At 39.4% G+C, this 22,190-nt stretch overlaps 1 protein-coding gene and 1 non-coding gene across 4 annotated transcripts; one reads left to right on the top strand and one right to left on the bottom strand.

Moving 5' to 3' along the window:
- Positions 1 to 6,191: 6,191 nt before the first annotated feature.
- On the bottom strand, positions 6,192 to 6,310 carry LOC124626541 (5S ribosomal RNA). The gene has a single exon (XR_006981406.1). It is a non-coding gene; the product is annotated as a 5S ribosomal RNA (ribosomal RNA).
- A 1,729-nt stretch (positions 6,311 to 8,039) lies between these two features.
- luc7l3 (LUC7-like 3 pre-mRNA splicing factor) lies at positions 8,040 to 20,848 on the top strand. 3 transcript variants are annotated; one of them, XM_017492663.3, is made up of 11 exons: positions 8,040 to 8,291; positions 12,308 to 12,374; positions 12,476 to 12,515; positions 12,601 to 12,745; positions 13,094 to 13,168; positions 14,247 to 14,351; positions 14,504 to 14,665; positions 15,236 to 15,585; positions 15,711 to 15,895; positions 18,442 to 18,638; positions 20,318 to 20,848. In XM_017492663.3, the coding sequence occupies exons 1-10, from the start codon at positions 8,193 to 8,195 to the stop codon at positions 18,603 to 18,605; spliced, it is 1,392 nt and encodes a 463-aa protein (XP_017348152.1). In that variant the 5' UTR covers positions 8,040 to 8,192; the 3' UTR covers positions 18,606 to 18,638; positions 20,318 to 20,848. The 3 variants fall into 3 exon arrangements, with proteins under 3 accessions (XP_017348152.1, XP_017348143.1, XP_017348135.1); XM_017492654.3 differs by having other exon boundaries at positions 18,738 to 20,848; XM_017492646.3 differs by having other exon boundaries at positions 18,442 to 20,848.
- Positions 20,849 to 22,190: the final 1,342 nt, after the last annotated feature.

The raw sequence follows: 22,190 nt of genomic DNA, 5'->3' as shown, positions 1-22,190 counted from the left end.
TTCTATCAGCATAGGCCAGTATATGCTGATCAGCCATAACATTTAAACCACCTGCCTAATATTGTGTAGGTTTCCCTTGTGCCTCCAAAACAGCTCTGACATGCTGAGTCGAGGCATGGACTCCACAAGACCTCTGAAGGTGTGTTTTGGTATCTGACACCAAGACGTTAGCTGCAGATCCTTGTCGAGGTGGGGCATCCATGGATTGGACTTGTCTGTCCAGCACATCCCACAGATACTCGATCGGATCGCGATCTGTGGAATTTGGAGGCCGAGTCAATACCTTGAACTATGTCATGTTCCTCAAACCATTCATGAACAATTTTTTTCAGTGTGGCAGGGCACAATATCCTGCTTGAAGAGGCCACTGCCATTAGGGAATACCGTTGCCATGAAGGGTATTTTTTTTTGGTCTGGTACAATGGTTAGTTAGGTGGTATGTGTCAAAGTAACATCCACATGAATGCCAAAACCCAAGGTTTCCCAGCAGAACATTGCCAGGATCATCCCACTGCCTCTGCTGGCTTGCCTTCTTCCCATAGTGCATCCTTGCGACGTTCATGCACACGGTGATCAACATGATGTCAAAGAAAACAGGATTCATCAGACCAGGCCACCTTCTTTCATTGCTGCATGCTCATATGCCCATTGTAGGTGCTTTCAGCAGTGGACAGGTGTCAACATGGGCAATCTGACCAGGCTGTGGCTGTGCAGCAACATATGCAGCAACCTCAGCAATTTGTGAGCGAATATTTCAGCATGCTACAGTAGCTCTTATGTGGGACCAGACAGTTAGCCTTCACTGCCCATGCACATCATTGAGCCTTGGACGCCCATGACCCTGTCGCCAGTTGACCAGTTGTCCTTCCTTGGACTACTTTTGGTAAGTATTAACCACTGCATACTAGGAACACCTCACGAGACCTGATCGTTTGGAGATGCTCTTAACAAATCATCTAGCCATCACAATTTTATCCTTGTCAAAGTCACTCAAATCTTGCTTGCTTGCTTGCTCATTTATCCTGCTTCCAACACATCAACTTCGAGTACTGATGGTTCACTTGCTGATTAATATATCCCACCTCTTGACAGGTGCCACTGTAAAGAGATATTCAATGTTAAACAGATGATAAACACTTCACCTGACAGTGGTTTTAATGTTATGGTTGATCAGTGTATAAGGTACCAAGTCAGGTCTTTAACTAGAGGGATGTTATAACTAGGAGGGCATGGTGGCACAGTGAGTAGCATTGCTCCCTTACAGCTCCAGGTTCAATTCTGAGCTCGTTACCATCTATGTGGAGTTTCGCATGATCTTCCCTTGTTTGTGTGCGTTTCCTCCATGTTCTCCAGTTTCCTCCTTATGTCCAAGAACATGCTGCTTGACGAATTGGCTATGCTAATTGCTAAGGTGTGAATGAGTGTGTGAATGTGTGTGCATGACACACTTTGGTCAACTGGCATCCCACCCAGAGTGAATTCTCCTGCTTCATACCCACTGACTAAAAGATTATAACTATTCAATTTTAAAAAATAACTAGCAACCTTCAGAAAAGTTATGTAGAATTTTTTTACAGAATTTTTTCCATTCATATCTGGATATTGAGTTGCTTTGAATCATAAAACAAATCTTCCTGCAAAACATTTTAAATTAGTTGCCTCTTTGTATATGTTCTATTACAACAAATGCATTCAAGGAGTTTTCATTTTTATAATTTCCTTCTTCATAATATAGTGTTTTAAATGAGACCTATTATGCTCCTTTTTACAAGTTGTAATATAAGTCTCAGGTGTCCCCAGAATGTGTCTGTGACATTTCAGCTCAAAATATCCCACAGATCATCAGCCTCTAGAGTTTACACAGGATGGTGTGAAAAACGAAAAACATCCTGTGTGCAGAGGGTCTGCAGGCTGAAACACCTTGTTGATGAGAGATCAGAGGAGAATAGGAGAATGATGAGATTGGTCTGAGCTGACAGGAAGTCTATAGTAAATCAAAGAACCCGCTATCAACCATGGACATGGAATGCACATCAAACCATGACCACATCATGTCTGTCCACCTCATGAACAAGAATCTGAGGTTATCATGGACACTGACTCACAGAAACTAGACAGTTGAAAACCAGAAAAAGAGCAAGTGATCTTCAACTGTCCAGTTTGAGGGAATCTGTGCCAGTGATAGCCTCAGATTCCTGTTCTTGATTGACAGGAGTGGAACCTGATGTGGTCATCCATGCCAGGATCGAAGTCACAGAGATCACACTTTTTCTCCATTCTGATGTTTGATGTGAACATTAACTGGAGCTCTTGACCTGTATCTGCATGATTTTATGCATTGCGTTGCTGCCACATGATTTGCTGATTAGATAACTACATTAATGTGCAGGTATACTGGTGTTCCTAATAAAGTGGATGGTGAGTTTATGCTCTGGCGTTAGGTTTCCATTTAGTGCCTCCAATATAAAAACACCCACATAGATGTTCTTGTGGATCATGAAAGATTCCTGTTAGGATATCATAAGTTTGCTGCATTTTTTTTCCTTTACAGCTATTTTGGGTGATGTAATAGACCAGTTCACATGTTTTTTGTCTGATAATATCAGTGTTTAATTTTTTATATTTTTTTTAATCTATTGAGCAAATACTGTACTTTGCTTTTTCTCAAAATCTTTGTCTGAATCATAAACGAGTCTTTGAAGTGAGGGTTGGAAAAAGAACAGACGAGCATAGGACTAGAACTGTGTGTGCTGACCTCAATCAGATTTGGAAGACAGAGTGTGTATGTGGGACTACCTGACTGCATTCAATTTCTAACCCCTGTTCACAAAGAGATAGAGGGTTATTTAAAAATGGACATTAAAAGACAAGCAAAGTTTTGTGTAAAGAAACAGAAAGCAGAAGTGGCATTTAAGGATGAATTTGGGTCTCATTTGCTGCTCACAGTCATGCAGTAATTGGTGATAATAGACCATTTTATGAAATAGAAAACAGAAGAAGTCTTGTCCAGGTTTCTGACTAAGAAGGATCTCTGTGCCAGCAGTACAAGTGGTTTTCCTATGGCTGTTTAAAACCTTATGTACTCCATCCATCCATCTTCTATACCGCTGGAGTATCTACATCTATATTAACCTGGAGCCTATTCCAGGGAGCAGCGGGCACAAGGCGGGGTATACACTGGATGGGGTGCCAATCCATCGCAGGGCACAATCACATACAAATTCACACACCCATTCATACACTATGGACAATTTGGACATGCCAATCAGCTTACCATGCATTTCTTTGGACTAGGGGAGTAACCCGGGGTACCTGGAGGAAGCCCCTGCAGCACAGGGAGAACATGCAAGCTCAGCACCCACAGTGCAGTGGCAGGAATTGAGCCCCCAGCCCTGGCAGTGTGAGGCGAACCACTAAGCCACCATGCGCCCCCTTATGTACTCCATTAACAGAGAAATTATTAAATCAGTTTCAAATCAGCATATAGGAACATGTCCTTCACAGAATCAACATACAAGAATGTGCAGCACAGGTTTTAACCCTGGAATATATACTGTAACTCAAAAGGCCTACACAAGTGCATAAAAGGAATCAAAGCAGCCTGTAATGGAATCATTGAGTTTTTTTCAAAGGAAAGGTATCCACATTTTTTATCTTTCTCTTCAACTTCATGAAATCTTTTAAGAATGTAATGATACACAAATCTCTCAATGGTGAGCAGAAGTGCATATCAGAATAGTCTTTTTCCAATCTTCAATCCTATATTAAAGAATCTTTAAGGACTCCCCAAAAGTGACATAGCAAAGAACCCTAAATCCTGCTTATCACTAAGATGTAATGCTCAATTTCACAACTTTCAAATTTCTAGAAATTCTCAGTTGTAGTGTTTTGTAAATAGTCTTTGAGACAGTTATTTTTAACTACACTGTGTGAGGACATGGTGTTATTCAAGACCTGAAAGCCTTCCAAGAATTGGAACTGTTATTTTATTGTGGGGCCGAGTACAGAAAGTGAACACAGCTCACACAGACTGAATATGCGACAGACTTAGCATTAGGACTCCAAGCTCCCCCGGCTAACGCTACATCCCAAAGCAGCCATCTGCTCTTAGACTACAATAGATTCCAGCGTGAGACGACTCAGTGACAAGTTCTTTAGATATTTTTAGCATACTCTTGAAGAATATTTGCTACAAATACTGTGAGTACCCATTCATCATGAGACAGTGAGCGATGTACAGTAAGCCATTTGCACATGGCATTGTTTGGTTTAAAGTAATTAATTACCAGCATGGGGTAGGGCTTGCTGGTTGTTGTCCTCATTAGAGCTCACTCGAAAAAGATTTTCCATGCTCACTTATGTGTGTTGCTCTGGCAACAAGATATTTTGCCGGCGCTTCATTTAGCATACTAGAAATATGTAGTAATGAGAGAGAGAGACAGAGAGAGGTTATGAATGCATTTGCACGAGACTGCACAAGGTTATTCTTATATGTTATAGTCTTGACAGCATAACCATATCATCTTCATAAAGAATTGCTGCAAGAATATTCTCTCTAATGAAATGAGAGCAAGAGTGCTAAGATCTGTTAAGCATTTCTGTGGGTGCAACTTTATATCAATGCCTCCAAAAAACGGATGTGCCATAGACTTGTTCTAATGACACCCATATCTTTTTAAGGAAGTGAATGTTTCACAAATGCACTGTCAAATTAACAGTAACTTACTGACAGCTTGCTTGTCAGATAAGCTTGCAAATTGCTGTCATTAAGTCTTGATAGACATACAGGCATACAACAGTTTTTTGGCAGCATTGTGCTCCTTTTTTCAATTTATAGTTTGACACTTCTCACCCCTAAAAATGGATTGTGCCCTAGGTAGCTCCCATACCATGGGTCAGTTCTGCATCTCATCCTGCAGCACGACTTGGCAGGGAAATATCCTTTTACAGACTGAGCTTATATCTTGCAAATCTCCCACGTTCCCACATTATGAGAGCGGAGCTGAAAATAATCAAACACAAGCAGGAAGCACATCAGCTGTTCTCATGCCAAACATCCACTGCTAAATATGAACATGATGTGCTGTTCACATCTAACCCCAAAATGAGGCAGAACCCACCCTCCCAGATGCACTATGCAGTTTGAACCACTACGCACTGAGAGGAGTTTTATTCTGAGCCTATCGATATGCTGAGCTACAGGTCACAGGTCAGAATGACAATAATGCTATTATAGTGGACTACAAAGCGCATTATATATATATATATATATATATATATATATATATATATATATATATATATATATATATAGTGTGTGTGTGTGTAGCATAGTGGAAGTAAACTGATTTACTGCACAGATAGTGACTACACACTTGCATCTTGTCCAGCTAAAGAAATCATCTGCATGTGCTTTGCCATTCAAGTGAGCTGTTACAAACCTCCCTACTTTGCATTGTCTCTACCCCAACATGTACAGTAACTACAGACAGATGACCAATTAAAGGAAAAATGTGTCTAAGTAAGGTGTTGGCCACCACGAGTAATCTGAAACGATTCAGTGCACACATTCTACAATCTCTGGAACTGAACTGGAGGGATGAACATCATTCTTCCAAAATATCCTCCCTCGATTGATTTATTGATGATAGTGGTGGGGAGTGCCGTCTAACATGTTGCTCCAAAATCTCCCATGGGTGTTCAGTTGAGATAAGATCTGGTTACTGTGAAGGCCATAGCATAACATTTTGCATAATTTTCATATTCATCAAACCTGTGGATGTGGTCTTGGAAGAGATCACTCCAATCGGGACGAAAATGTTTCATCAAAGGATATCATTGGATATACTGTAGGTGATCAGTCAGAATAAGTTTGTATTGATTTGCAGTGACTCTTCCCTCTAAACATACAAGTGGGCCCAGTCCATGCCAGCTAAATTCCTCAGACAGCAAAACAAAGTCACTGTTTTCACCATCTGTATACCCCAACAATATCAGTCCTTAAATATCACTTAACCATAAATACCATAAAGACAAATATGACTGACAGCATGCAAAATGAATACTGAGGTTTCAGTACTGATCTAACTTCAGTCTAAATGCCAGACTTACAACACTCGTAATTTATAGCAATAGTCGAATATTTGATAATAGAATTATCTAGTGAGGGAAAAAAGTAAGAGGGCAAAAAAAGCTTACAGCACCTGGTATTCCCAGGCGGTCTCCCATCCAAGTACTAACCAGGCCCGACCCTGCTTAGCTTCCGAGATCAGACGAGATCGGGCGTTCTCAGGGTGGTATGGCCGTAAGCGAAAGCCTCACTTATAACATCCCTATTTAAGGATTCATCATCACCCTCCATTCTCTGGTCAGAATATTATATACAGATAATATAACATCTAATCAGCAAACGTGCTCTGGAAGTTAAAAAAAACAGTGTTTATTGATTGACTATTAATAAAGTAAATCTGCAAACTTATGAGCTGGTGATCTGAATACTCTGATGATAAATATACTTATTACAAGACATTACATACAAAGACATTATTCGGTGTGTCAAATATTTGTGGCTGATTCCGAAATATAGCCTAAATGCAACGCGGATAGAAGACCATTAGTGTTTTTTGAAGGCGGCGACTTAAAAAAAATTCTCGCAGCTTGCGCTGTTGTTTCACTTCTCGCCAAGAGGTGGGGCACTTTAACAGTGTTTGTGCTGTAGGTAAATGTTTTAGCGCAATAATAATAATAAGCTAAGATAATACTTTATAAATTCCCAGATGGAGAAATTAGGGTGTCACAGCAGCAGCAGCAAAAAAAAAAAGAAGAGATAAAAGAGATAGTAAGGAAAACAATACAGGGATGTATAAAGAGTATATACAGGATGTATAAATATATAGACATAACGCAAACTCTATATACATTATATCTAACTTTCTCGCTATCTATCTATCTATCTATATATATATATATATATATATATATATATATATATATATATATATATATATACACACACACACACACACACACACACTGACACATACATATGATCAGTATATACAGCAAGCAAGTATGTACAGTCCCACTATACAGAATAATAATAATAATAATAATAATAATAATAATAATAATAATAATAATGATAAGAAGAAGAAGAAGAAGAAGAAGAAGAATGAGGAGAAAACAAAATCTTAGAAAGTTTAATTGAGATTAATGTATTAGTAATAATCTACACATTTAAAAGACATAATTGTGTTGTAAGACGCTCCAGGGTCCCTGGTGCCATGTTGATGTGGGTTAGTGTGGGCCCATGTTCATGTGGGGTTCCTCCAGATTCCCCGGTTTCCTCCAACCTCCCAAAAAAATGCCAGTAGGTGGACTGCCTATGATTTAAATTGCCCCTAAATAGAATGAGGGTGTGAATGTATATGCACTGTGCATGGTGCCCTGTGATGGACTGGCGTCAGTTCCTGCAAGAGATCTCGCCTTATGTGTTCCAGGGACTGGCTCCAGGTCCTCTGCAGCCCTGACCAGGATAAAATGGTTAATAAAAAATAAAATTAGATTGTAAGATCAGAAGCAGTCTTCCCAGGCAGACTCCAATCCAAATACTAATCAGGCCAACCCTGCTTAGCCTCCGAGATCAGACCAGATCGGGCATTCTCAGGGTGATATGGCCGTAAGCGAGACGTACAACTAAAACATCCGTATTTAAAGATACATTACCTGAAGCTAATAGGCAGCTAGCAAGATATAAAGATTAATATTAGGACTCAAATATATCTCATTTTGGCTGTAGACTTTGCACTTTAATGATATCTTAATAATAAATATATTTAAAATAGTAATAATATACTTTGCTGTATAATTAGCTGTAAGTAAATATATAGTTAGTTATATTTAGTATAGTATATTTAGCTGTCACTTATAGTTATATATAGTTTCTTACAAACAGAAACAAATCTAGAAGTGTAGAGGAAGACAAATCTGTCCTCCTCGCCGACAGGTGTCGCACTTGAACACTGTTTGTCCTCTGTGTAGTTTCTCGGGTGACTTGCGGGGGAAAAGCTGTTGTGTGGAGCTGCCATTTTGTTAGAACGATTGAATCCCAAACGTCTGGAGGAAACGTCTGTATGTCAACGAATAACAGCGGAACGTTTTAGCCGGTTGCTTTTGAATAAAATCCAAGCAAAATGCTCTCCGCAGCCCAGTTACTCGATGAGTTAATGGGCCGAGACAGAAACCTGGCCCCTGATGAAAAGCGCTGTAATGTTCGCTGGGACCACGAGACTGTGAGTAAACGAACAGTTAACCAGCTAGTTTAGCTCGTGCAGCAAGCACTCCTCTCTGTTTATTTGCTAACGTGTTGGTTTGAAGATTTTCAGCACACAGAATATGTTGGTGCAGATAGCTCTGTTATCCAACGTTATTGTAATGTAATTTTATTTCCTCGTTGACTTACACAGGGTTTATGCCATTGTGTTAGCATTCTCAGGCTGGCCTAAGCGCCTCGCGCATTAACTATCCTTAGCAACACTAGCGCGCTAACGTTGTTAGCTATCATCGCTAACACGGGGTATAAACTGTCCCGCCCTTCCTGAGACCCTAATGTTGACTGTTGTGTAGCTGGCTGATTGAGCATTACATTTTTTTTGCTGAAATTGTAGAGTAGTAACAGCGTATCTAGATATTATTTTGACGATCTGTCTGAGTGCATTGTTTTAAAATCCTTTTTAACATTATAGTCCACGCAGATTACAGCGCATTCCGTTACCACCCTCTAGGCCGCGGTTTTATCAGCTTTATCCGATACAGTACGTGTCGTGTGTATACATATACGTGTGTATATGTATCTAATATGTAAGGGGTAATCCACAAGTTAGGTGTGCGTTACACGACGTGGAGTGCATTAAATCATGCAACGCACACCTACCGTGGATTATTCCGTTTATACCTTTGTCACATGCTAGCATTGACGAGTTAAATCCGTCGTTGGTGAAATTTGATTGAAAAGATACAATTAACGATTAATTTTCGTTATTTATTTTATATACGTGTCGTTAGATCTAGAATTCCACCCGCTCTAAATGCAGAGAGGGAAAGAGAGACTGTGCGTATGTGAACTACAGCGTCTGTCCACTAATAATGAAGCTGTGCTTGTGTTTACGGATGTTTATAGGCAGTGCATTAATTTAGAACGGTGATTAATCTGACCGGAACTACCTGTGGTGTACATGGTTTTAACGCACACCCTCCAGCCAATCAGAATCGACTATTTGTGCAGACCATGTTATAAATGAAATTAAATATTGAATATGAGCTCAAAGACTTTTTCAGCTTTCATTTGAGGGAATTTACATCCAAATCGGGTGAACGGTGTAGGTATTGCACAACTTATGTATGGGTTATCTGTTTCAGGGACCAAAAGTAATTGGACAAAGGAATATAAACCTAAATTAAATTGTCATTTCGAATTCTAGGCTGCATATCCACTTTATTTAAGGACTCGTTCAATAATTCATGAAAGCTTTTCCAGCTTAGTGGTATCCAGGTCTTTTAAAATTGACTCTTCTCAGTGTTAACTTTGACATTTTGTCTGTAGGCATAATGATCATTTTGCATATAAATTAATTTGCATTTGTAGCCGGAGGGGGAAAACAGGCTCTTGCATTTAATTCAGTGTGCTGCCACCGTCTGATGGAAGGGAAATCTGCAACCTGTTGACCTGCATGCCCAAGGCTGTGTCTGAAATCGCCTACTGTGACAGCACCTACTGCTTGGCCACTGATCAGTAAATACCGATCTGTGTAGCATGAATACAATCCGGACGTACTACATCAGCCATGTTGGCATCGTCATGTGACCTCCAACTTCAAAAGAGCTGGCGTGCTACCTTCTGCCATTTTTTTATCACAGCTCTTCTGCACCAGTCCCATTGCTTTATAGGATAGCGCAGTGTCCATTGGTCCCCTACTGCTGAATCTCGGCGGAAGCCATAGGTCATCTGGGAATTTCTCGTCTACTGTTACTCAACACTAATAATAATGAATACTGAGAATTCAGACATACTATTCCTTTCATGTACTGATTTTCGACTACTGCATAGTAGTGTAGTAGGGGTATTCGGACGCAGCCCAAGTGTATCCGTCCACATCCTTCAGGATTACAAACCACGCCCACTATTACATGTTGCGCCCACTACAAATACAGTTAAGGTTAAGGAAAATGACCTAAATTCGCATTGGTCATGGGAACGTTGTGTATTCTGAGTTGCTAGTGGGTGGGTTCCTTGTAATGGGCGTGGTCTCTAACCTTGCAGGACAAAGGCAGGCCCTTATCTGTGTCCACTGATTCTAACGGAGTAGCTATTGGTCCAGGTATGGGCTCTGCAGATTGCTTTTGGGCCTGGGGGCGGACATTGGACATCCCTGTTGTAAGAAATAAAATAGTTGGGGTGTGCTGTTCGAGCAGCATGATCAACAACTAGGTGGTGTGATGTGGCCTGAAGCAAAGAGATTGTGTTACCAACCTGTTGTTCATTATTTTCCAATAACCCACATCTAGAAGAGTTTTATTCCTCTTATATCTCAGCAATTTGCAAGATGAATGAATTTCAGTTGATTAATGAATGACGTATATATAGTCTTTCCTTCACCAGCCTCTCTTTGTTTCGCTCTTGAAGTTAATGAGACAAACAAAGCATCTCGTCATGTTACCAAGTAACCAGAAAGCTTAAATTCCTTTGTCCTGAAGGCTTCCCTTGACGGAAAATTTACTGACAAATTACAAATGGCTGACACTGGAGACTGTTTCTAGAAATGTTAGACATTCCTTGCACACAAAAAAAAATCCTCACCATATCAGCAAGTATTTTTCTTTCTTAACTAACACACATTTAATCGATTATAAGACTCAGATTTTGTGGACTGTACACTGTACAAGTCCCTGTTACTATAGAAACAGCAGTATATTAGAATAAGCACATTAGCATAAATTTATCATTTGTTCTAGTGGGAACAACTGTCAGAGCCGTGCTGTTACAGAAAATTACAGTATGTTCTGACCAAACAGAATCGTGAATTCAGCAGCACTGTGGTATATTTAGTTTAGGGCTGCAACTAACAATTATGTTCATAATCGATTAATCGGCTGATTATTATTATTTGATTAATCATACCGTTTGATACCATACCATACTTTGATCATACCGTTTTAATTAGACATTGCAGATCTTACTCGTGCTCCCACTTTTTATCACCACGTCTATACTGCGAGTGAGAAGCAATATGGCCTCGTTACTAACAGATCACTTTCGTTTTAATAATAAACGACAGCAGTTATGCTGCAAGTGCACAAATACAGCATATAATGACAAACTTGAATTAAACTATGTATTTTAAGTAACTCCCACCAGTTTCCCCAAGCTTTTGCACACAGTGAAGCATTTTGCATATAAACATAAGTTTGTGCTCGTGCATCACTGTTGTGCTTCTGTGCTACACAAGCTCCGTTCTATGAAGTTTATAGTCTTTTTCACAGTGTTTAATATAAAATACACCTTTGTCTGATGGTGACTGGGGTCATGTTGGGTATAAAAAGTAACGTTGACCTAAACAGTAAACAAGAAATTCATTTTTGTTGACTCTGGGTATCTGCTAAAGCTAGCGGCGTCACATTACGTGCGTATGGCGTCCTGTGCAATCGACTGGGGAACGGTTTATATTTCAGATTAGAAAAAAAAATGGTAGTGTTCCGTTTGAGATGATATTACCCTTCTAAAATTCATACACTAGACGGTATAGTATATAGTGTGTAATATGTAATTTAGGACACAACTTTAGTATTTACTCACCAAAGTGTGTTTTCGGAACAGAAGTAACACCGTGAGTAAGTGCACAGATCAATTAATTGATAATGAGATTCGTTGACAACGATTTTCCATAATCGATTATATCGATTAGCTGTTGCACCTCTAATTTGGTTTAATTAATTGGCAGAACACTCTCTCTTTTTTTTCTCTCTATATTTTGTCGTCATCATGCCGATATTCATAATAACGGTTTTTCTTTTCTGCATTTGTTCTAATGGGGTTGCACATAATCATACTCTGGTGTTTTAGCCACAGTGGTGATTACACATTACTTGTCTAGAATTCACAGTGCATTGCAGACTAGTCAGACAAAATCAAAGGCAATATTGTCTATTATTTAATTTTTTGTTGTAAAACGGCATTTGTATGTGTTTTGCTTGACATGCTTTAAGTCTTTGTTTCTGCATTTTTTGTTTTATATATATATATATATTTCAGGTTTGCAAATATTATCTGTGTGGCTTTTGCCCAGCTGAACTGTTCACCAACACTCGCTCTGATTTGGGTAAGCAAACGTTACATGCAACATTTGAGTTCTGGTGAAGGTGATGTTCTTCCCATTCAGTTACAAAAAGCTGTATCTAACCAGGAGCCTTCTTCTCCTAGGTCCTTGTGAAAAGATCCATGATGAAAACTTGCGAAAAATGTAAGTGAAATACATGTGTACTTGATGGATTCTTTGTAACACCTTTATGCAAAAGCTTGAAATAACACAGTAATGTTTGTGTTAGGTATGAGAAGAGCTCACGGTTCATGAAGGAAGGCTACGAGAGAGACTTCCTAAGGTACCTGCAGAGTTTGTTGGCTGAGGTGGAGCGCCGGATCCGGAGAGGCCATGCCAGACTGGCATTGTCACAGGCCCAGCAGAACTCTGGAGTATGTACACTGCTAGATTTGTTTTTTTGTTATATACAATCAGGAATTCCATGCTAGATCCAGAACCGGAAAACACCTCCGTATCGAAGTACAGAATCGCGTCATGAAATACACTTCTATTCTTTCTGATTCTTTATGTAGACCTTATGATTCTTTTTGACTTTTTATATTTTTTTGGTACTATGTTGTCGCATTCATTATGTGACCTAATGCAGATGACGTATTACTCTTGTAATAATCATGTCTCAAGTCTGTGTGATTACCTTTTTAATGATGGAATATTTACGTTTAAAAGTAGTGTTCTATAGTGGAAATACATGCATACTCACTTTTGCCTGGGCTTCTTAGGGTCCTACTCTGACTGGGAAGAATGAGGAGAAGGCTCAGGTGCTCACAGAGAAGATCGAGGCACTTGTTGTCCAGGTATGACTGGTTCATGTACAGTGTTTGAGCTGAAAGTATGTTCCTTTCGTTGTATGGAAAGGCTCCTTTATACTGTGCGATACCAGCAGTCCCTAGTTGTTCATGTTTATTGCCTGTCACAGTGCATGAGATGATAAAATCATGGACAGAATTCTGTGGCAGACTGTGATGTCAGTGTCCAACTAGGCTTGCTGCGATAACCAGTGTTACCGGTGTTTGGGCCACACACTGATTACATCACTTGCCCACTGCGGCACCGCCCCCACAGTCATGACTTTCTAAAGTAATAAAAATCATTTAATTCAGTTAGAGAACGGACGCTACAATTAAGAACTAAATGCGTCTGCACGATTCAGCATGAGCCGAACGAGTCGGAGTTGCAGCACAGATCAGCAGGAGTCAGATTTCATTTATCATTTGACAAGAGTGAGGTGAGCTGACTGATAACACGATGGCAGAAGATTTGGTTTCAAAAGTTTAATATGAGCCAGTTTGTCATTGTACTGTTGTAGTTGTTTTTCATTAAGAATGATAATGAACCCACCATTAACTGTGGGGGAAATCTCACAGTCATCCCGAGGTCCAACTCATGACAAAAGAATATCAAAATTGGCTACTTTTGTCCTTGACAACATGATCATACCAAATCATACAGTTTAAAACATCCAGAAGCCTCTTAACAGCCCCATGTCTAGATAAACTGGGAACAATACAAAACAATCTTTATTAGTTACTTTAAATGATTTTGGTGTTTTTGGTTGTTGTTTTTTTTTTTGGCGGGGGGGTAGCTATAATTCTTTCCCCCTGTTATTTAAAGAAATAATCCAAATGAATGATTTGGATTCATTTTCACACGTTGTGACCTGGTGTAAAGGGGTAGTGTGCTTTTTAAGATTCCATGTGTCCGAGTACCAAGATATTATTTGTTTTGCATGGATTCTATTTCAGTAATAATGGTGTCACAATACATTATAGTTAGTATTGCTGTCACTCAAAATCATTTATGCAAATACTAATTGTTGTGACATATGAGTGACTCATATCCAGTGTAAGATGTTCATTCGTGTCGCATTCTCAGATTGAAGAGCTTGGCTCAGAAGGCCGTGTAGAGGAAGCTCAGGGCATGATGAAGCTGGTGGAACAGCTGAAAGAGGAGCGAGAGCAGCTCAGCTCAACACCATCTGTGAGTTCTAAATCTATCTGCACTGCTTTGACATCTCTGGCTTCTGTGTTTTGGCATGGGAGTCCATCATTCAGTGTATCGGCATTTTCTTTTAGCCGAGAAGTTTAAACACACTTTGTATTCAGAGCAATCATTCTTTCTTGAACTTGCAGACAATCGAGAGCTTCGCTGCTCAGGAGAAGCAGATGGAAGTGTGCGAGGTGTGCGGTGCTTTCCTCATCGTTGGTGATGCTCAGTCCAGAGTAGATGACCATCTAATGGGCAAACAGCATATGGGCTATGCTAAAATCAAATCTACTGTGGAGGAATTAAAGGTTAGTCAGTGCTTCTTTCATGTTGTCTTTTTTGTGTGTGTTTTGGATTTTTTGGGGGGTTTTTTTTGCACATTGTACCGTTTGAATTGTAGGTTTTCTGAGCATAGAAACATTGACATTTGAATGGGTTCTTGTTAAATGCTGATTTTTCAATTCGCACACTATGTTTATAATAAAAGCTTAATGATAGCCTAGATATATTGATCAGAACAAATAAGGACTGCCTTTTGAATTCTTCACCACTGAGCCAGTACTGCCCCAGGGATAAATCTGTTGTATATTCTAAGAGCATAATTATGGAGTGTTTTAACTTTTTTAAAAATTTAGAAAATAAGTCCGGGTGGTTAGAGCGATGGACATGTAAACACGACCCCCTGCCCTGCACAAGTTTTCTCTATCAATTTTTAGCTCAACGTTTACATTGGTTGTGTCTGAATTGTTGGCAAAACCTCAAACTGCAGTACACGAGATCTCCAGGACTCTTACCAAAGCCTGTCTACATCTTTCTTTAAGTGATCATTCCTTAAGTCTTAGCAAGCTTTTTCATTAATTTGATCTATGACTGTGCAGGAAAAACTGCGTCGGCGCTCAGAGGACCCAGAAAGAGATGACCGGGCGAAGAGGGAAAGAGAGAGGGAAGACCGGGAGCGTGAAAGGGAGGAGCGTGAGAAGAGACGCAAGGAGGAAGAGGAGTTGCGAGAGAAGGAGAGGGAGAAAGAGCGAGAGAGGGAGCGTGAGCGGGAACGTGAGCGGGAGAGAGAGCGCGAGCGGGAGAGAGAACGGGAACGTGAAAGGCGCAGCAAACGGAGCCACTCACACAGCCGGCACTCGAGTCGGGCATCTGACCGCCGCAGGAGCCGATCACGCGACAGGAGGAGGAGCAGAAGCAAGGACCGGGAGAGGGACAGGAAGCGCAGCAGGTACACATACTAATGATCTATACACGCACACCTTTTTTGACCCAACATTTTCTGGCCTGTTTATACCTTCTCACTGCAGTTTTGTGGACTGCTTGTTTACTGTAGCACTGTGTCTTGTTGATCAGGAGTCGCGATCGGGAGAGGAGGCGCAGCAGGGAGCGATCGGACAGGAAGAGACGTTCACGCAGCAGGGAGCGAAAGAGGTCCCGCAGCTCTGAGCGCAAGAGCCACCGACACCGCAGCCGTAGTCGAGACCGAGAAAGGGACAGAGACAAAGACAGAGAGAAGGATAAAACTGCCAGAGACAAAGGTGAGACCAAAGCGTGGCCAAATGGTTCCTAGTCTGACAATGTAAATGTCTGGAGTTGTCTATCTTGTTCAATCTGGGACACTGTGGTCCATGTCGCCCAGTTGGAGGACATCATTAAACCAAGTTCCTGCATAAACAGTCCCTTAATCAAGTGTTTCCCAACTTTATCCCAACACACCTGATTCAATTAGTCATTTAGTGACCAGTTGCAGTAGAATCCTTAGACCAGTGAAATGACAGTGCAGCTCTCCTTTGTCCTGTGTGTCAAATCTGTAACGGGGTATTTTTTTTTCTTTTTTGTGAGGCTCATTTTGACTGTTATTAGTAAATGCATTCAGAATTACCAGCATTACCAGTTGTTACCAGCTTATCTCCACTCAAGTAAATCCTCAGTGTGTTTGTGCAACAGAAGTTTGGTTTTCCATTTTTTAAGGGCATTCATCTGTAGAATATAAATAGTTCTCATATGACACGCACTCTTTTTTTAGTGGGCAGCATTTCTCACTAAATTGGTGCATGGTCTCATTGCATCTTACATGGACTTCTGCATCTATGAATGTGTGCCTTGGATTACGTAGACATATGTATCATATAGGTTTCTCCCAACATACTTCTACATAATGTGAACCTGTGAAATAGAGTTCAGTGCCATGTTTACCCAATGCACAGAAAGCCAAAAATGTGTTTCATTGCGATTGAGAAGCTAAGCAGACTTGAGGCAGTATTGGCTTGAAATGTCTCATTGCTTTTCATTTATTCACTTAATAGTGGATCTTTGTCCAGGCTTTTCCCCTATTTTATTTCAGGAACTATGTTACTTCACTGTTGAACTCTGAAATGTGTTCAACTAGCACTAGTTGTTAATAGGTCCGAGTATTGAATGCTTGCTTTCCTACTACGCCATTCAGTATTTGCTTGATGCACAAAACCGCAGAGTTATAGGATATGTAGATAAAACTTTGGAGTTGCCCATATATTCAATACGAATATACTTGCGTACCTCTTAGTATAGTATATTATATAGATTATAAATATAGTTTTATATTCAAATAAGGCTTTTGAAATGTGTTGGGGATAGGAATAGGAAACCAGCCTGATTAATAGGAACAGGTTACTGTGACAACCCTGCTATGATAAGACTGTGAAAAGGGATGTGATTGTGTCAGCCCACAAAAAGGATGTTCAAATATTTTTTTTTAGATATTAACCAGCTCTAAGCCAACTATTATTCCAAGTTGCATTTTGTAATATTTATCTTGATTGCATTAAGACAGTTTTCAGACCTATGTTGATGTGTGTAGAACAATGTACAGTTAAGTTTCTGTAAATGCTGTAGCCACTTGTTGTGAGTGCTCATGTGGATTTGTTATATAGGAGTTAGTTCTGGTTCAGTAATTAGATTGTTTAATCAGCGTTCCAAGAGTGCTACTATTAAGTATAACAGCACTGGGTCATTTCACTCTTTGTATGACTACACTTGTGTTCGCTACATAAACTTCCGATTCTAGCAGTAGTTCATTATGTTGAAACTAGAGCTGCACCGATACTAAATTTCTCAGCTGATACAGATAACCGATTAGTCAGAGTGATATTGGCCAATACCGATAGTTCTGCCTTTTATACATTCCTTTAAATTAATAATAATTCCGCAATTCTGAAGGAAATGCAAAAATAAACTTGATTCTCTCCATTTCAACAAGTTGTTTCACAGTAACTGGTCTCATAAACAAAAAACACTCAATGAACTCAAATGAACATTAACACATGAACTAAATTCTGAAGATTACAGTAAGATTTATTAACTTATTGAATGTTATTCAATCATATTAACAGAATTAATTGACTGAATTCTAAAAAACCTCCTGTTAGGCTCATATTCACTCACCACAAACAAAAGCATTTCTACTTCATCATCGAACATCAAACTGGTAATATATAAACCTTTTTTGATTATATTAACACATATTAACATTAACTGCATATGAAACGTACTACTCTACAGATATATTTTTCTGTATATATACTACTTTTTTGTCACTCATCTTCATTTAAATCTTTCAACGGTGTACTGGCCCTTTAATTCAGTGTGAGCAGTGCACGAGTGGGGGTGGGGTTTAGATAATCGGTATCAGCCAATAAAGCCCATTTTTGTGCACCATTTCTAGTTGAAACCATTACTACACTTGCTGTCTGTGTGTTGCATTGCGCTCTGTCCAGCTGTAGTTTCTTTGGAAACTTTGAAAGAGCAAAAATAAACATTTTGCCCAACTGTGTCTGAAATTGCTATTCATTTCTTATTAATAGAACTGTTGTTTAAAAGCAATGTCACGCTCGCAAGCGTGGTGTTGGACTGAATATCGGCACAGCTGTGATTACCTCATGCCTACGGCTGAATCACAGCCATGCTGATATTCAGTGTAACAGCACTCTTGTTTGTGCAATGTTTCTTAATACTTTTTTCCAATTGCAAAGTCCTTATATGTAAATCGGATATAGTTTTTTTTTTTTTTTGTGAATACCGTTTTCTATCTCCACTGTCTCCTCAGAGCACAAGGACACAGAAGAGAAAAAAGGCAGTGGAAAGGGCTCAAGTGATGAACGGCCCGGCGAGCCCTCAAAGTCCGAGCCCATGGAGGTAGAGCCTCCTAAAGCAGAGCTGAACGGCACCACAGAAGACCTCCATTCTGAAGGTGACACTCAGTCCAATTAAAACTGATCTGATAGGACCTCAGATCAGCTCCAGGTAAGTGCACTCTCCCCGACCAGCTTAGCTCTTTCCCCCCTCCCTTCCCCCCCTTTTCTTTCAGTTATGTCTGTGATTTTTCTTCCTGTTTTTTAATAGTGCATCGTAAGTATGCACTGAAGATGGAACTAGAGGCTGAAACAGAAGAAGGTAGAATGAAACATACCCAGAGGGAAAAGCCAGTGTAGTCCTGAAAAACATGCCTGGAGGTACCTTGTTTTGTATCGGTCATACATATTTGTCTTTTAGACAAGTTCTCTTCCAAATTTACGTTTTTTTTCCCTCCTCTACCTGTAATACCTCACCTGTTAACTCCTTGCTCACAGTAAGAGTATACTGTGGTATTTCATTAATTCGTTCACTGAACATACATACAACTATGTGCCTATGTATGCAACATATATAAGCACGCAGCAGTTTTAGCTCTATCTGTAATGTCTTTTGAGGTGTTCACAGAAGGAGCTTTTTTTGATCCATGAAAACTGCCGTCAGTGTTGATTCTGTTCTTCAGTTTGATGGATGTGTGCTTCCTTGCCTTGCACTTTAATGCAGTCTGTTCTTAAAGTCGAGAGCCGATAGCATTGGGATGATGGAAGTGTAGGGTTAATGAATTATTGCAGCTGACTTCCATACCTCACACAGCGTTGGTGTTGTGAGCGACCACATGAAAAGCCAAATTAAAAATCAAGGATACTGTCAAACTGTGCAGGTACTCACCCAAGGTACTCCTTTCTCTACCCACATCCATTTGAATGCTGTTACCTGTGAACGTGTTTCAGAGCTTGATGTTCTTGGTTTCTTTTGATAATTTTTATTTCTTTCATTATTAAATATGCTTAAGATTGTCAGATTTGTTCATTTCTCTTGGTTTTTAAATCCTAATCACATGTGAAAGGAGGAGTAAAAATGTTGGGATTTACAGATGAACCCGGTTGATATCCCAGAGTCGATGTTATTAGAGCCTGATCGCCCGTGCCTGCTTTTCAGATCAATTAGATTTTCCTTTCATGTGTTTTGGGCTTTTTGTTATTTTGGTTTTCTGTTCAATTGTCGAGTCTGCACTAGTTCCATAATACATTTCAATCCAAATTTGATCTAAGCAACTTGATAAACATGTAATCAGCAGGTCATCTTTCTTTTTCTTTTTTTTTTGGCAATTACAGTATAGTGCACCTGCTTCCCTATCCCTTGTTTTCAGTGCAGAGAATGGTAATCCATATAGACGAGGGGATATCAAGCGGGTTAGTCTTCCAGGGCAAAAAAAAAGGAAAAAAAAAAAAGTCCATAAAATTTTCATGGTTCCAGGATTTTGTTTGTGTGCTTTCTCCTAATCCCTTGTTCAAATGAGGAGTCAATAATTTTTGCCATGTTGGTCAAAGTACAGCAAAGTCCAAAGCAATTAATCAGGAAGAAAGTGCGGAAATACTGAAATGTCTCTACATCAGTCAAAAGTGTCTTCACTGTACTGTTCACTGTTTGATTGGCTAAAAGCTAAAGTGATAAACTACTGTTTGTCTTTGTAGCTAATGCTGTAACAATACAAACGTAAAGCAAAGTGACCATGAACATACAGAAGTTTTTATTTTTCCTAGTTTTGTGTATAGTAAATGACTTTTTTTCTTTGAGCAAATGGGATTTCAGCTCCTAATTGACTCTCTTTGACTATTTGTGCACATCAGGCTATGCTGGGACAGCTGGGTGAAGAAGACCTGAAGACCTCCAAATTTTTGCCATGCATACCCCGCTGCTTAAAACAAGGTGAACCAGATGTAGTGGCCTAATTAGGATAAAATATAAGGAAAACATGTACAAATTGTTCTGTTGCCCTTTTACAGTTGTTTCACAGGACCTTATTTTACTCCATTTGTTTTTCTTCATACTTCACTGTTATGAGCTTAAAAGCCTTTACTTACGCAAAAAGGGCCAATATAATTTTTGTTAATATCCACTCAGTGAACCTGTACCATGTTTGCTTTGCACAGTTGGGTCTCACTTCATGTTTTAGAATTTGAAGACCAGTTTTGGAGAGTAATGTACAGTGTTTGAACAGAGACCCTGAATGGGCTCTCTGTCGCTTAACTTTCTTCCCTTTCTGTAAGCTTATATCCCAAATGTACGATCAATTTTAGTTTAGGAAAAACTGGATTTTCATTTTGTTTGATTTTTAAAAAGCTGTATTTGTCTTCAATAAAAAGTCCAAATGAATTCACTGCAAGGTGTCAAGTGTTGATTGTGTTCTGTTAGTCTTTCAGACATAAGTATTGTCCTGTAACCTGTTTAAGTTGAGATTGACTGGTATACTTGCATGAAATCAGCAGTAAGTTACATTTTACTAAGAAAACAAGTTTCTTGGGGGGTGGAGTCCTTTTTAGAGCTGCATCATTTGTCATATTTTAACCGGGATCACGATTTCTGCCTCCTATGATTGATTAAGCATAATCTTCTGCGATATTGAAGTGTTAGCAATCAGAAAACATCAGCTCAACAGGTAAGGTTGCAAATTGTTCATTCTTCTTATGTGATTTTGAATCAAATTACGTCACAATCAAAAGTAATTCTTTGCCTCGAGTGACCAATCACGCTCTTATTGGAAGTTCGATACAGACTAATCCATGTTTCATTACTCATGTGAAATGTAGACTGGAAATGGAGAGAGAAATTTTTACTGTTGAATATTTTTCTTGTGGTCGAGTAGAAACGCAGAACTGTACCTGAGCCTGATTATTCATTATATTGGCCGTGAGTTTGAAATGTGCAAATGTGACTTACTGTATTTCTGGTTGGTTTATAACATTTTATTGACTTGTCTGTAATTCAATAAACAGGCTGAAGTGAAATTTTAAAACGTTCTTAACTTGTATTAATCGTGATTAAAATATTGAGCAATATCATCGGTATTATCATTTTAGTCGTTATTGTGCAGCCCTAGGTCCTTTGACAGTATTGGCTTCTGCCCTGTAGTCTTTTTAACCCTGCATAGCATTTTCTCATCAGATTTGTAATTTTCCCTCAATTTCAGAACCGCAGTTAAATTGGTCTGATTTTGACTTGGACAATCACCCCCCCAAAAAAAACCCCAATGATGAGCCTTAATTAAGCAAATAATTAAAATTTTAATTTATTTATTTGTTATTTACCTTTTTGTTTTTTAAATGATTCTCGGTCAACCAAATGTACCTGTGCCAAATGTACGGAACTATGGTTTATGGCATTGCAAGACAGATGTCATTGACATGGTCTTGCCAGTAGATGGTATACTTTACATGTGACTGGGCGTTTATTTCCAGACGTCTTTGCTTTTCTGTTGAGGGGGAAAACGCCAACTACTGATCTTGGTACTCTTAGAATGCATATGATTTGTCCTTAAATATGACTAAATGAAGAATGCTATTTCTTTGCATTTGTTGCATTGTTTCCCGCCCGTTTAAAGGATATCCTTTCCCACCCTTCCCTTTTCCGCAAAATAGCCCAGATTCCACTGTTAGGAAACGGACACTGTGCTAGTCACTGCATATTCTTAAAAACCTTATTAATCGTTCACCTGGCCTCTAA

This window comes from Ictalurus punctatus, chromosome 2, assembly GCF_001660625.3.
Source record: "Ictalurus punctatus breed USDA103 chromosome 2, Coco_2.0, whole genome shotgun sequence".
NCBI lineage: Eukaryota > Metazoa > Chordata > Actinopteri > Siluriformes > Ictaluridae > Ictalurus > Ictalurus punctatus.
Note: the sequence above shows the minus strand (reverse complement) of the source record. Positions and strands in the feature narration are given on the sequence as shown.